This window comes from Hypanus sabinus, chromosome 7 (assembly GCF_030144855.1).
Source record: "Hypanus sabinus isolate sHypSab1 chromosome 7, sHypSab1.hap1, whole genome shotgun sequence".
NCBI lineage: Eukaryota > Metazoa > Chordata > Chondrichthyes > Myliobatiformes > Dasyatidae > Hypanus > Hypanus sabinus.
This window is the reverse complement of record NC_082712.1, coordinates 9,813,582-9,828,385: the sequence shown is the minus strand read 5'-3', so window position 1 is coordinate 9,828,385 and position 14,804 is coordinate 9,813,582. Positions and strand designations below refer to the sequence as shown.

The 14,804-nt window shown below is 44.2% G+C and overlaps 1 protein-coding gene across 6 annotated transcripts in view; it reads left to right on the top strand.

The window, feature by feature from the left end:
- The window catches only part of LOC132396551 (sialic acid-binding Ig-like lectin 15), a 33,073-nt gene extending 18,859 nt beyond the window's left edge, over positions 1–14,214 (top strand). For all 6 annotated transcript variants that reach the window (XM_059974193.1, XM_059974192.1, XM_059974190.1 and 3 more), the window contains exons 3-5: positions 1,532–1,891; positions 5,733–6,116; positions 12,813–14,214. In XM_059974193.1, the coding sequence (XP_059830176.1) occupies positions 1,532–1,891; positions 5,733–6,116; positions 12,813–12,820 (752 nt within the window). In that variant the 3' untranslated portion in view covers positions 12,821–14,214. The remainder of the gene's footprint in view (positions 1–1,531; positions 1,892–5,732; positions 6,117–12,812) is intronic.
- Positions 14,215–14,804: the final 590 nt, after the last annotated feature.

Genomic DNA, 14,804 nt, shown 5'->3' with positions numbered 1-14,804 from the left:
ACAGAAATTCCAACAGAAGCTCCAAAGAGCTCATCCCTGGGAGGCGGAGAATCTTCATCTCGAAGACATATGACGTCATGTGGTGAAGGCAGAAACCGCAGGGCTGATCAAGCTTCTATCGGCCTAGGGCTGAACGTTCTGGTGAGCTGGTGTAGGAGGTGAGAGGTTTAAGAAGAAATTAGACAGGGTAGAAGCAGTTCCCCCAAGGTTGAGGGCATGGGTTTAAGGTGAGGTTACAGGGGATCCGAGGAAGAATTATTTCACCCAGAGGCAGTTTGGGATCAGGAATGCACTGGCTGAGGGAGGCCGGAGGCAGAGACTGTCACAACATTTACAGAGCTTTCGTGTGAACGCTTGAATTACTAATGGATTCTGAGAAATGCATTCTGAAAAATGAATATGAAGTATACAATATCACAGATAAAGAGAATAAAATATCATTTTAAACACGAGATTCTGCAGATGCTGGAAATCCAGAGTAACATGTTGGAGGAACTCAGCAGCTCAGGCAACATCTGTGGAGGAGAATAAAGAGCCTACATTTTGTGCTGAAACCCTTCATCAGAACTCCTGTGCTTCTATTTCAATTTTGAATGTATTTATGCAAATAATTTGCAGTCCAGTTACTTAAGGTAGCTTCCCAAAGCTCTGATAGTTTCTAAGTGATTACAAATTCAAGACCTTTTGGAGAAAGATGTTCACAGTAACTCACAGTGAAGTCATGATGTCAATTCCTTACATTCACATCAGTCTAGGCTATTTTCTTTGATTGTGTGGAGACATTTGGCTACATCTACACATCTACTCACTGGCATTTACTTCAGGACTTCTGAGCTTAACCACGGATGTCCCTGTCAGGTTCAAGGACTGTAGTCAAGGATGTATTGCCAAGGCTTTGATCAGATGCACTGGAGTATTGTGAGCAGTTTTCGGCCCCTTATCGAAGAAAGCATGTGCTGGTATTGGAGAGACTCCAGAGGATGTGCATGAGCATGATCCCAGGAATGAAAGGGTTAACACATGAGGAACATTTGATATTTCTGGGCACCTACTCACTGGAGTTTAGAAAAATGGAGGGGAGAGGTGGATCTCATTGGTATCCATTTAACATTGAAAGACCTAGATTGAGTGGATGTGGAGAAGATGTTTCCTATAGTGGGGGAGTCTAGGATCAGAGGGCACAGCCTCAGAATAGAAAGACATCCGCTTAGAACAAAGACGAGGTGGAATTTCTTTAGCCAGAGGTTTGTGAATTTGAGAAATTCATTGCCGCAGATGCCTGTGGATGGGTGTATTTAAAGTGGATGTAGGTTCATGATTAGTCAGGGTGGCAAAGTTTATGGGGAGGAGGCAGGAGACTGGGGTTGAGAGGTGTAATAAATCAGCCATGATGGAATGGCAGAACCAACTCAACAGCTGAAAGGTGTAATTCTGCTCCTATGTCTTATGGTAATCTTTAACAGTTTTACTGCAAAGACAGCACAGTCAATAATTGAATAACATAATTCTTTACAACATCTCTCTATCCAAGGTGGTTTCAAAGCAACATCGGTGATTGGGAAGAGGGGAGATTCTGCCAGACTGCTCTGCTCCTTCAGCCCCCTTGAGACAAAAGTTACATCCATCACTGTCCTCTGGATGAAGGGGAATCCTTGGAAAGGGTCCATTCTCTTCAATCAGACGCGTTTCTCCTCCGCCAGCCCTCCCTACACCATCACTGTAACCGAAGGAGGCCGATATGAGCTGGTGGGAGATCCAGAGCAGGGAAACGCCTCCATCAGAGTGACGGACCTCAGAATGAACGACACTGGCGGTTATTTCTGTTATGTTTGGGTCAGGAATTCCACATGGGAAACGGTGATTCAGGATGAGACAGGACTCCAGGTTATAGGTAAGGAAACACCTTTGTCTATGAGAACAGCAGCCATAATTCTTGAGGTTTAGTATAATTTGTCCTGGAGTGGATTTGGTGGTGCTTCTCTTTATTCATGAGGAGATTGTGGCTATCACCAACATTTCTTACCCATCTGCACTCCCTTCTGCTCGGCAGAGTGGTGGGAAACTCCTTGTTTGAACTGCTGCTGTTGTCCCTATGGTGACGGTGCACCCCCAGCATGTCTGAGCAGAAGCTTCCATGATTTAGATCGAATTGGAAGCATTTTACTTCCAAGTAAGGGAGGTGTGGAACTTCAAAGTTACACGGTTTCAAATTTCACATCAACTTCAGGTTAATTTCACTTAACTTCAACTTTCAAAGTAAATTTACCATTAAAAACCGTATATTTTACTATATACTAACTTGAGAGTTATTTGCTTACAGACATTTACAGGAAAAAAGAAATGCAATAGAATTTTACAAAAAATACTTTATGCAAGTTAGTGTAACACTATTACAGCACCAGTGACCAGGGTTTAATTCCGCCACAGTCAGTAAGGAGTTACTACTTTCCTCCTGTGACCATGTCATTTTCCTCCGGATTAATAGGTTAATTGGTTACATGGGTGTAAACGGGTGATACTGGGTCTTTGAACAAGAGCAGCCTGTTACCCTGCTCTATCTCCAAATAAATACCATGGAAGGGCCCCAGAGGAGTCCAGGAGGAAATGGTAGTGGTGGGGGTGGGGTGGGTCACGGTAGCCTAGCAGTTAGCATCACACTGTTACAGTGACACGGGTTCAATTCCCACTGCTGTCTGTAAGGAGTTTGTACGTTCTCCCTGTGACTGTGTGGGTTTCCTCCGAGTGTTCCAGTTTCCTTCCACATTCCAAAGATGTACCGGTTTGTGGTTAATTGGTCACATGGGTGTAATTGGATGCCGTGGGCTCCCGGAAAGACTGGCAAGTATTCAATGTGCAAAAGAAAACAAACTGTACTACCTTGAGATACATTTTCTCGTAAGCTTGTAAGAATACAATAAAATTTATTAAATACCAGACATAAAGGAAGACTGACAATCAATGCATAAGGGAATTCAGACTATGTAAATTAAAACTATACTGTGAATGCGAGTTGTAAAGAGTGCTTGGAAGAGAATCTGTAGGTTGTAGAACCAGTTCAGTGTTGTGGTGAGGGGTCTAAGGCTCCTGTACCTCTTTCCTGATGGTAGTAGCAAGAAGAGGGCCTGGCCTGGATAGAGGAAATTGGGAAACTTGACAATATTTCTCTGTGCCTGTCATTCAAAGGTGGTAAAAGGTTGTCATGGGACAGACAGGTGCTGCCGAAGAAACTGTGCAAGGTGTTAACCGCAGCCTCAGTGCAGATAGTGGAATTTTACAGCACAGAGCAAGGCCATCTGGCCTGTTGTTTATCTCTGTTGCCCTTTAGAAAGTGTTGCCCACTCCCTGCTTCATCTGCAGAGCGCCACAATCATTCCCCATTGAGCACAGAGCTAATGGCATAAAGATAAAGATCAAATTTACTGTCACCTTATCTCATGACAATATCAGTGATTCTGACCTGATTTAAAGTTCATAATATATTATATCAAAGTATGTATACATTATACAACCTTGAGATTCGACTCCTAACAGGCAGCCACTAAACAAAGAAACCCGAACAACACACACAAAATGCTGGTGGAACACAGCAGGCCAGGCAGCACCTATAGTGAGAAGCGCTGTCGACGTTTCGGGCCAAGACCCTTCGTCAGGACTATCTGAAAGAAAAGATAGTAAGAGATTTGAAAGTGGGAGGGGGAGGGGAGCACCAGAGGAAGATAGAGAACAGGCAAGGAGTTATTATGAGAGGGAAAAAGAGAGAAAAATATATATACTGAAAATAAATAAAGAAGGAAAGAAACCCAAAACAGCCCATTAAAAACAGACCGTCAAACACTGCAGAGAGAAAAGCAAATCATGCAAGCAATAAACACAAGCAAATAGCATTCTGAACTGAACCGAGATACGGCGGAGAGACAAACTGTATGGTAGCAAATCAGTTAACGCAATCACTTGACCGTGCCAAAGATCACCAGGGTTCAATTCCCACCACTATCCGTAAGGAGCTTGCTCATTCTCCCTTCAGCACATGGGTTTCCTTCTCCTTCCCACAAGCTGTGGAGCGGCGCATGAACAGGAAACTTACCTGTCAGATTCACACAGCTCCCTCAGGCTGACTAACACAGTGGTGTAGCGAGAGGACAGTGTGTGAAGGATCAACTTTATTTGCCATATGCATTTATATATACTAGGAATTTGTTGTGGTGCAACAAAGAAACAACATATGGAACAAAAGGTGCATAAATACATAAATACCCACAGGTGCTAACTACAGCGGTTGATCAGATTAACTGCTTGGGGGAAGAAACTTTTAAGACGGTGTGAAGTTTTAATAGCCCTACGGTGCTTTCCAGAAGGGAGGTTTTGGAGAAGGCAGTTTGCAGGATAGGTAGTGTTCAATAATGTTGCCTGCCTGCTCCTTTGTCCTAGACACGTACAAGTCCTACAGTGATGATAGACTGCAGTCAGTGACCTGCACTGCTGACCTGACAGATCGCTGTAGTTTTTGTATATCGTGAGACATATATGTGATATATACAGTATGAGGATTCCCCCTTCTTGGAAAGGAGTGACCTGGACAAAAAGGACGGGTTAGACCTGAACCCAAGGGGGACCAATATCCTTACAGGCAGGTTTGCTGGAGCTGTTGGGGAGAGTTCAAATGAACTTGGCAGGGGGATGGGAACTGGTGTGATAAACCTGAATCCCTCTGAATCATGGCTGAATGAAGATTATAGCTGGGAGCTTAACATCCAAAGATACACATTCCATTGAAAGAACAGACAGGAAGGCAGAGGGGGTGGACTCTCCGTAGGTAAAAATTGAAAACGAATCTTATAAAGAAGAGATGTGAAATCAGGAGATGTAGAATGCTTGTGGGTAGAGTTAAGAAACTGGAAGGGTAAAAAGACCCTAATGGTAGTTATAAACATATCCAATGTTGGCATTCATTTTGAGAGGACTAGAATATAAAAGCAAGGATGTAATGTTGAGGCTTTCGATAGCTTTGGACAGACCACACTTGGAGTATTGTGAGCAGTTTTGGGCTTCTTATCTGAGAAAAGAAGTGCTGGCATTGGAGAGGGTCCAGAGGAGATTCACGAGAATGGTTCTGGGAATGAAAGGGTTAAAGTATGAGGTTCGTTTGATGCCTCTGGGCCTGGACTCACTGGAGTTTAGAGTAACGAGGGAGGATCTCACTGAAATCTATCAAATATTGAAAGGCCAAGACAGAGTGGACATGGAGGGGATGTGTCCTGCAGTGGTGGAGGGCACAGCTTCAGAATAGAGGGACGTCTGTTTAGAACAGAGATGAGCAGGAACCTATTTAGACAAAGGGTGGTAAGTCTGTAGAATTCATTGCCATGGATGGGTTTGGAGAACATGAAACTGAATACATTTAAAACTTAAGTTTTTATATAGGTTTTTGATTAATCAAGGCATCAAAGGTTTTGGGGAGAAGATAGAAAAAGAGGGTTGAGAAGGATAATAAATCAGCCATGATGGAGCTATGTAATCAATGGGCTGAGTGGCCTAAATCTGTTCCTATGTCTTATGTTCTTATGTTCCAACCTCCTCCTCAATGCCACACACACACACACACACACACACACACACACACACACACACACACACACACACACACACACACACACACACACACACACACACACACACACACACACACACACACACACACACATTAATTTAATGAATTTCTGTTTCTCCTCAAGTCCCAGCCACCATCCTGGAGCTGTCTCTTGTGACTGATGATGTAACCGGAGAGAGCCTTGTGTGCAGGGCTGAAGGAGAGCCCCCTGCGAGCATCACGTGGATCGGCCCTGGGAGCAATGCACTGCCCCTCAACAGTAGTGAGATGAGATTCACGCGAGATCCAGAGCGGCATCAGATAGTTGGAGAGCTTTTCCGCCCCAGGACGGGAGGGAGCTATAGCTGCGTGGCTGAGAATGAACTCGGAAGAGACACGCGCGAGATTGACCTGTCCGCCACCGATAACAGTTACTCGAATTTCATCATCGGAATGCTGTGCCTGATTCCACTGATTAAGTTTCTCCTCCTTCTGATAACAGGCATCATTCTCTTCATTAAGATAAAAGGTACCTCAGGCCTTCGCTCTCTGTTTTAAAGCAAGTGAGAAGTGAGGCAGTTAACCATCATAGAATATTACAGCACAGAACCAGTCCTTCAGCCCACAATGTTGTGCTGATCTTCTAACCTACTCTAAACTTTCCCTCCCACATAGTCTCCATTTCCCTATCACCCATGTACCTAAGTCTCCTAAATGCCCCTAATGTGTCTGCCTCTACCACCACCCCCTGCAGGGCATTTCACGCATGTGTAGAAAAACTTAATTCTATCATCACGAATCACCTTAAAATCATGCCCCCTCCTACGGGCTGTAGAGAGCTGGTTGCATCACTATCTGGTATGCAGGAGAGGCCACCACACAGGATCGGAAAATGCTAAAGAAAGTTGCAAATCCAGCCAGCTCCATCACAGGCGCAGGCTTCCCCAGCATCGAGGACATCTTCAAGAGGCGGCATCCATCATTGAGGATCCTTGTCACCCAGGAGTGCCCTCAGTCTGATTTATTATCCCTCACAGCCCCTTCTCCTTCCTTCTCCCTGTGACCTTTGATGTCCTTGCTAATGAAGAGCCTATCAAACTCCACCTTAAATATACCCAATGACTTGGCCTCCACAGCCACCTGTGGCAATGAATTCCACAGATTCACCATGCCCTGGCAAAAGAAAATCCTCCTCATCTCCCTTCTAAATTTGGAGAATTTTGGAGAAGGAAGTCGGAGGATCAGAACGGGAGTGCGGCGGGAGCCATTTTGATTTTTTCTTATTCTCATCGAAGTTAAGAGAGGCGGGACTGCGCAGGTGTGTGACGTTGGGCAGTGAAGCAGGGAAGATTTAAAAAGGACACAGCCTTAAACAGCGGGCAGCATCGTTTTGCAGGGAGCGGAGTGAGCCAGGAGCAGAGTGAAGGCTTAAGGGCTTTGGCTCAACGGGCTTAGGCGGAAACGGGCGAGGCAAGGTGGGTTTAGGTTTCAGTTTTTCCTGTTATTTGAGGAAAGGGGGAAGTATGAGTGTGAGGGCAGCTTGTTGTTCTTGGTGTCAGATGTGGGAGGTCCTGGAGTCTCCTAGCCTCCCGGACGTCCACATCTGCGCCAGGTGCGCCGAGCTGCAGCTCCTAAGGGACTGTGTTAGGGAACTGGAACTGACCTTCGTCTGGTCAGGGTGAGTGAGGAGTTGACAGAGAGGAGTTACAGGCAGGTAGTCACACCAGGGCCACAGGAGGCAGGCAGGTGGGTCACGGTTAGGAGAGGGAAGGGGAAGAGTCAGGTACTAGAGAGTACCGCAGTGGCTGTACCCCTTGACAATAAGTACTCCTGTTTGAGTACTGTTGGGGTGGGAGGGACAGCCTACCTGGGGGGAGCAACAGTGGCCGTGCCTCTGGCAGAGTCCAGCTCTGTAGTTCAGAAGGGTAGGGAAAGGAAGAGGAAGGCAGTAGTGATAAGGGACTCGATAGTTAGGGGTTCAGATAGGCGATTCCATGGATGTAGTCGGGAGACCCGGATGGTAGTTTGCCTCCCTGGTGCCAGGATCTGGAATGTTTCTGATCGCGTCCAAGATATCCTGAAGTGGGAGGGTGAGGAGCCAGAGGCTGTGGTGCATATACGTACCGATGACATAGGAAGGAAAAGGGAAGAGGTCCTGAAAGGAGAATATAGGCCGTTGAGAAGAAGGACCACAAAGGTAGTAATCTTGGGATTATTGCCTGTGCCACGCGACAGTGAGAATAGGAATGGAATGAGGTGGAGGATAAATGTCTGGCTGAGGGATTGGAGCAGGGGCAGGGATTCAAGTTTCTGGATCATTGGGACATCTTTTGAGGCAGGTGTGACCTGTACAAAAAGGACGGGTTACACTTGAATCCTAGAGGGACCAATATCCTGGCAGGATGGTTTAATAGAGCTGTTAGGGAGGGTTTAAACTAATTTGGCAGGGGGATAGGAACCAGAATGATGGAGCGGAGGAGAGGGAAAACAGAAATAGATCTAAGGTAGTGAGCAGTAAGGATGTCAGGAAGGACAGGCGGATGATGGAGCAAATTTGCAGCCATTGGGATGAGTTGAAGTGCAATAAAGTTGCAGTGCAATCAATGCAAAAAGTACCAAATACTGGACTTAAGGTGTTATACTTAAATGCACGCAGCATAAGGAATAAGGTGGATGATGTTGTTGTACAGTTACAGATTGGCAGGTATGATATTGTGGCCATCACTAAGACGTGGCTAAAGGATGCAAGTCTCTGGGAGCTGAATGTCCAAGGATACATGGTGTATCCGAAGGATTGGCAGGTAGGTAGAGGGAGTGGCGTGCCTTTAATGACAAGAAATGATATTAAATCGTTGGAAAGAGTTGACATCGGATTGGAAGGTACAGAATCTTTATGGGTTGAGCTAAGAAATCGCAGGGGTAGAAGGACCCTGATGGCAGTTATCTGCAGGCCTCCAAACAGCTGCATTGATGTGGACTACAAATTACAACAGGAAATAGAAAAGGCTTGCCAGAAGGGCAGTGTTATGCTAATTGTAAGGGATTTTAATATGCAAGTGGATTGGGAAAATCAGGTCGACACTGGATCTCAAGAGAGAGAATTTGTAGAATGTCTACGAGATGGCTTTTTAGAACAGCTTGTTGTTGGGCCCACTAGGGGATCAGCTGTACTGGGTTGGGTATTGTGTAATGAACCAGAGGTGATTAGAGAGATGGAAGCGAAGGAAACCTTAGGAGGCAGTGATCACAACATGATTGAGTTCAAATTGTGAAATTTGAGAAGGAGAAGCCGAAATCCGATGTGTCGGTATTTCAGTGGAGTGAAGGAAATTACAGTGGCATGAGAGAGGAACTGGCCAAGGTTGACTGGAAAGGGACACTAGCGGGAAGGACGGCAGGGCAGCAGTGGCTGGAGTTTATGCAAGAAGTGAGGAAGGTGCAAGACAGATATATTCCAAAGAAGAAGAAATTTTCGAATGGAAAAAGGATGCAACCTTGGCTGACAAGAGAAGCCAAAGCCAAAATAAAAGCAAAGGAGAGGGCATACGAGGAAGCAAAAATTAGTGGGAAGACAGAGGATTGGGAAGTTTTTAAAAGCTTACAAAAGGAAACTAAGAAGGTCATTAAGAGGGAAAAGATGAACTACGAAAGGAAGCTAGCAAATAATATCAAAGAGGATACTAAAAGCTTTTTCAAGTATATAAAGAGTAAAAGACAGGTGAGAGTAGATATAGGACGATAGAAAATGATGCTGGAGAAATTGTAATGGGAGATAAGGAGATGGCAGAGGAACTGAACGAGTATTTTGCATCAGTCTTCACTGAGGAAGACATCAGCAATATACTGGACATTCAAGGGTGTCAGGGAAGAGAAATATGTGCGGTCACAATTATGACAGAGAAAGTACTCAGGAAGCTGAATAGTTTAAGGGTAGATAAATCTCCTGGACCAAATGGAATGCACCCTCATGTTCTGAAGGAAGTAGCAGTGGAGATTGCGGAGGCATTAGCAATGATCTTTCAAAAGTCGATAGATTCTGGCCTGGTTCCGGAGGACTGGAAGAGTGCAAATGTCACTCTGCTATTTAAGAAGGGGCCAAGGAAGCAAGAAGGAAATTATAGACCTGTTAGCTTGACATTGGTGGTTGGGAAGTTGTTGAAGTCGATCGTCAAGGATGAGGTTACGGAGTACCTGGAGGCATATGACAAGATAGGCCGAACTCAGCATGGTTTCCTTAAAGGAAAATCCTGTCTGACAAACCTAGTGCAATTTTTTGAGGAAATTACAAGCAGGCTAGACAAGGGAGATGCAGTGGATGTTGTGTATTTGGATTTTCAGAAGGCCTTTGACAAGGTGCTGCACATGAGGCTGCTAAACAAGATAAGAGCCCGTGGAATTACGTGGAAGTTACATACATGGATAGAGCATTGGTTGATTGGCAGGAATCAGAGTGGGAATAAAGGGACCCCATACTGGTTGGCTGCCAGTTACCAGTGGTGTTCCACAGGGGTCCGTGTTGGGGCCGCTTCTTTTTACGTTGTATATCAACAATTTGGATTATGGAATAGATGGCTTTGTGGCTAAGTTTGCTGATGATACAAAGATAGGTGGAGGAAACAGTCTGCAGAGAGACTTGGATAGATTGGGGGCATGGGCAAAGAAGTGGCAAATGAATTACAATGTTGGAAAGTGTACGGTCATGCACTTTGGTAGAAGAAATAAACCGGCAGACTATTATTTAAATGGGGAGAGAATTCAAAGTTCTGAGATGCAACGGGACTTGGGAGTCCTCGTGCAGGATACCCTTAAGGTTAACCTCCAGGTTGAGTTGGTGGTGAAGAAGGTGAATGCAATGTTGGCATTCATTTCTAAAGGAGTAGCATATAGGAGCAGGGATGTGATGTTGAGGCTCTATAAGGCACTGGTAAGACCTCACTTGGAATACTGTGTGCAGTTTTGGGCTCCTTATTTAAGAAAGGATGCGCTGACATTGGAGAGGGTTCAGAGCAGAGATACTAGAATGATTCCGGGAATGAGAGGGTTAATATATGAGGAACGTTTGACCGCTCTTGGACTGTACTCCTTGGAGTTTAGAAGAATGAGTGGGCACCTCATAGAAACATTTTGAACGTTGAAAGGCATGGACAGAGTGGATGTGGCAAAGTTGTTTCCCATGAGGATTGCAGGGAGCCCATTCAGAACAGAGATGAGAAAAAATTATTTTAGCCAGAGGGTAGTGAATCTATTGAATTTGTTGCCACGAGTGGCAGTGGCCAAATCAGTGGGTGTATTTAAGGCAGAGATTGATAGGTATCTGAGTAGTCAGGGCATCAAAGGTTATGGTGAGAAGGCAGGGGGAATGGGACTAAAGGGGAGATTGGATCAGCTCATGATGAAATGGCGGAGCAGACTCGATGGGACGAATGGCCGACTTCTGCTCCTTTGTCTTGTGGTCTAAATGGATCTCCATCAATGCTGAGGTAGTGCCCTCTGGTCCTAGACTTACCCACTATAGGAAACATCCTCTGCACATCCACTCTGTCTTGGCCTTTCAATATTCGATAGGCTTCAATTATCCTCCTCATTCTCCTAAACTCCAATAGGTACAGGCTCACAGCATCAAACAATCCTCGTACATTAACCTTTTCATTCCTGGGGTCATTCTCATGATCCTCTTCTCCAATGTTAGCACATATTTTCTTAGATAAGGGACACCAAAATGCTCACAATACTCCAAGTGAGGTCTGACCAATGCATTAAAAAGCTTCAGCATTACATCCCTGCTTTTATATTCTAGTTGTCTTTAAACGAATGCTAACATTGAGATTGCCTTCCTTACCACCATCTCAACCTCCAAGTTAACCTTTAGGGAATTGTACACGAGGACTCCTAAGTTCCTTTGCACCTCTGATTTTTGAATATATTCCCCATTTAGAAAATAGTCCATGCCTTTACTCCTTCTACCAAAGTGCATGACCGTGCACTTCCCTACGTTATATTTCATCTGCCACTTTCCCCATTCTCCCAATCAGTCCAAGTCCATCCGCAGGTTCCCTGCTTCCTCAGCACTACCTACCTGTCCCTCCACCTATCTTTGTATCATCTGCGAACTTAGCCAATAGGCCATCAATTCCTTCATTCAAATCATTGACATATAATGTGAAAAGAAGTGAGCCTAACACCAACCTCTGAGCACATTACTAGTCACTGGCAGCCGACTAGAAAAAAACCCTGTTATTCCCACTCTTTGCCTCCTGCTAATCATCCAATGCTCTATCCATGCTAGTATCTTTCCTGTAATACCATTGACTCTTAACCTGTTAAGCACCCTTGTGTGCAGCATGTTTTGGATGTAACTATCATGCACCAACCAAACTGTCCCCGGAAACTCCAGACATTGCTATTCTGCTGATATCCCTACTCCTGCCCCCTTCCAACCGCTTTGTCCAGCTCCTCTCTCTTGCCTCTGTATTCCTTTTATTCCACTGTAATACTGATATATCCAATTTTAGTTGCTGCTTCTCAAACTGTACGGTGAATTCTATCATATTATGGTTCACCCTCCTAATGGTTCCTTTATCTTAAGCTTTCCAATCAAATCCAGGTCATTACAGAACACCCAGTCCACAGTTGCCATTCCCCCCACTGGGTTCAACCATAAATTGCTTTAACAAAACTATCTCGTAGAAATTCCCTCTCTTGGAATCCGACACCAACCTGAATTCTCAATCTACTTATATACTGAAATCCCCCATGATTATCACAATTTTACCAGTTTTACATGGCAACTGATCGCAGTCAATATTGTCCGTTGCCTCTAAGTTTGTTTGCTCTCCCTATGTTTGTTTCCCCTAGGTGCTCCAGTTTTCTCCCATATTCCAAAGACGTACAGGTCAGGGTAAATAAGTTCTGGTCTTGCTGGTAACATGGCAACACTTGCTGGCTGCCTGCAGGATATATTCAGACTGTGTTCATCATTGATGCAAAACAACATATTTTATGTACAGTGAAATATGTCCTTTTGTGCCAACGTCCAGCACTGTCTGAACATGTTCTGGAGGCAACTACCAAATGCCGCCCAGCTGTCGGTACCAAAGTACAATATGTATGTTTGATGTTTCGAAGAACAAGTGACAAATAAAGCTAATCTTTAGTCTTGAAGGTAAGATCTTCACCTTATTTAACTGATTAACTCTTGGTCTTCCAATTTTTGTTTCCCTGCCAGAGAACTGAAAGATGTGTACATTTACAACAATCCCCATTCACAATGAGTTTCAACACCTGAGGAGAGCAGCTTCTTGTCTGTTGACGGAATGATTCTACTTACTGACATGCCATAATTGAAAAGACGTGGCAATTCCGGACCATGGAAAACACAGTATCCACTGGAACACAAGCAATTCCGTTTTGACCTATTTTAGGGGTTTTACTTTAGAGAATGTTGTAAAAGTTTGGAAGATTGAGTCTGGATGAAGGGTCTCAGCCTGTTTCTTTGTACCTCTCTATTGATGCTGCCTGACTTGCTGAGTTCCTCCAGCGTTTTGTGTGTGTAACTGTGAATGGTATAATCTTTTCCAAGTGAACTTTAATTATGTTTATCAAAACTTTGAAAAGTGTCCTGGCATAAGGACACTATGTAAAAGAATATCACCATTTTATACAGATTGTTCTTAGGTTATAAATAATTGACTTATGGACACCTTATGGACACTTATGAACAAGCTGCCATAGCATTTGTAAATTCAAGTATACGTACAAGGGCTCTCTGAGTCCCAGCAGGGTGTTCAGAAGTCTTGCAGCCCAGAAGAAAAAGCTGTGACCCAGCCTAACACTCCTTGCTTTTATACTGTGGTACCTTCTGCCAGATGCAGATGTTGTACCTCCCCTTTCCACCACATAGAGAATAATATTTGAAACACAAGAGGTTCTGCAGATACTGGAAATCTTGAGAAACACACACAAAATACTGGAGGAATTCAGCATGTCAGGAATAAACAGTCAATAACTTGGGCCGAGACTCTTCATCAGGACTCATCAGAAGGAATTCTTTGGGAATAAAGCTTTCTGCTTTGAAAACAGAAGTGGATAACCACAAATTGATCCACTTTAACTTGTCCCTGCCATGCATTTTCCTATGTGACTCAGTCATCAAAATGACTGCAGTTCTCATGTTGATATGTGTAAATGACCACAGACAAATGAGTATCACAAGTGCTATGGACAGAGTGAATGCACACACTCGCTTTTGAAACCAAACGGCATGGGTTTAAGGTGAGAGGGGAGAAATTTAATAGAAATCTGAGAGACAACATGTTCACCCACTGAAAATGAATCTCAAGGTTCATATGGTAACATATGTGCAGTTTGATTACCAATTCACTCCCAACTTTGTACAGATTCAAAATGCTCTAGTGTTGACATGATCTTCCTCTCAAAGCCCAACTTTGACTTCGCCCTGCCTGTCTCCTCCCTCTGGTTCCCCTTCTTCTCTTTCTCTCTCCTCTCCTTTCAGATTCCTTCCTCCACCTATTAATCCTAGATTCTTACTTTATCCCCATCCACTGCCTTCCCCATCACATGGTCTCACTTATCTGCCAGCTTATACTCTTTCCCAACCCACCCCCACCTTCTTATTTTGACCTCTTCCTTCTTCTCTTCCAGTCCTGATGAAAGGTCTCAGCCTGGAATGTCGACTGTTTATTCCTCTGCATAGATGCTGCCTGACCTGCTGAATTCCACCATCATTTTGTTTGTGTTACTCTGGAATTCCACCAACTGCAGAATATCCTGTGTTTATATTTATCAATCCTTGCCTCTTCATGTATAGCTTTTTCCATTGTACTTACTTTTTCCCATAAATTTCCGCAAGAAAATGAATTTCAAGGTAATGTATGGAGACATATATGTACTTTGATAATAAATTTAATTTGAACTTTGAACTTTATATAGCTTCAAAATGTTCTAGTAGATTCTTTAAGCATTATCTCCCTTGTCAGAGACCCGCTCAGACATTGACCAATCGTATAGCTCTCACACTCTTGTCTAATCGTGCAGCATTTACACCTTTGTCCAATCATGAATAGATTTTACGCAAAATGCTGGAGGAACTCAGCAGGCCAGACACCATCTATGGAAGAAAAGTTCCGTTGACGATTCAGAGATGCTGCCTGGCCTGCTGAGTTCCTCCAGCATTTTGTGTGCGTTGCTTGGATTTCCA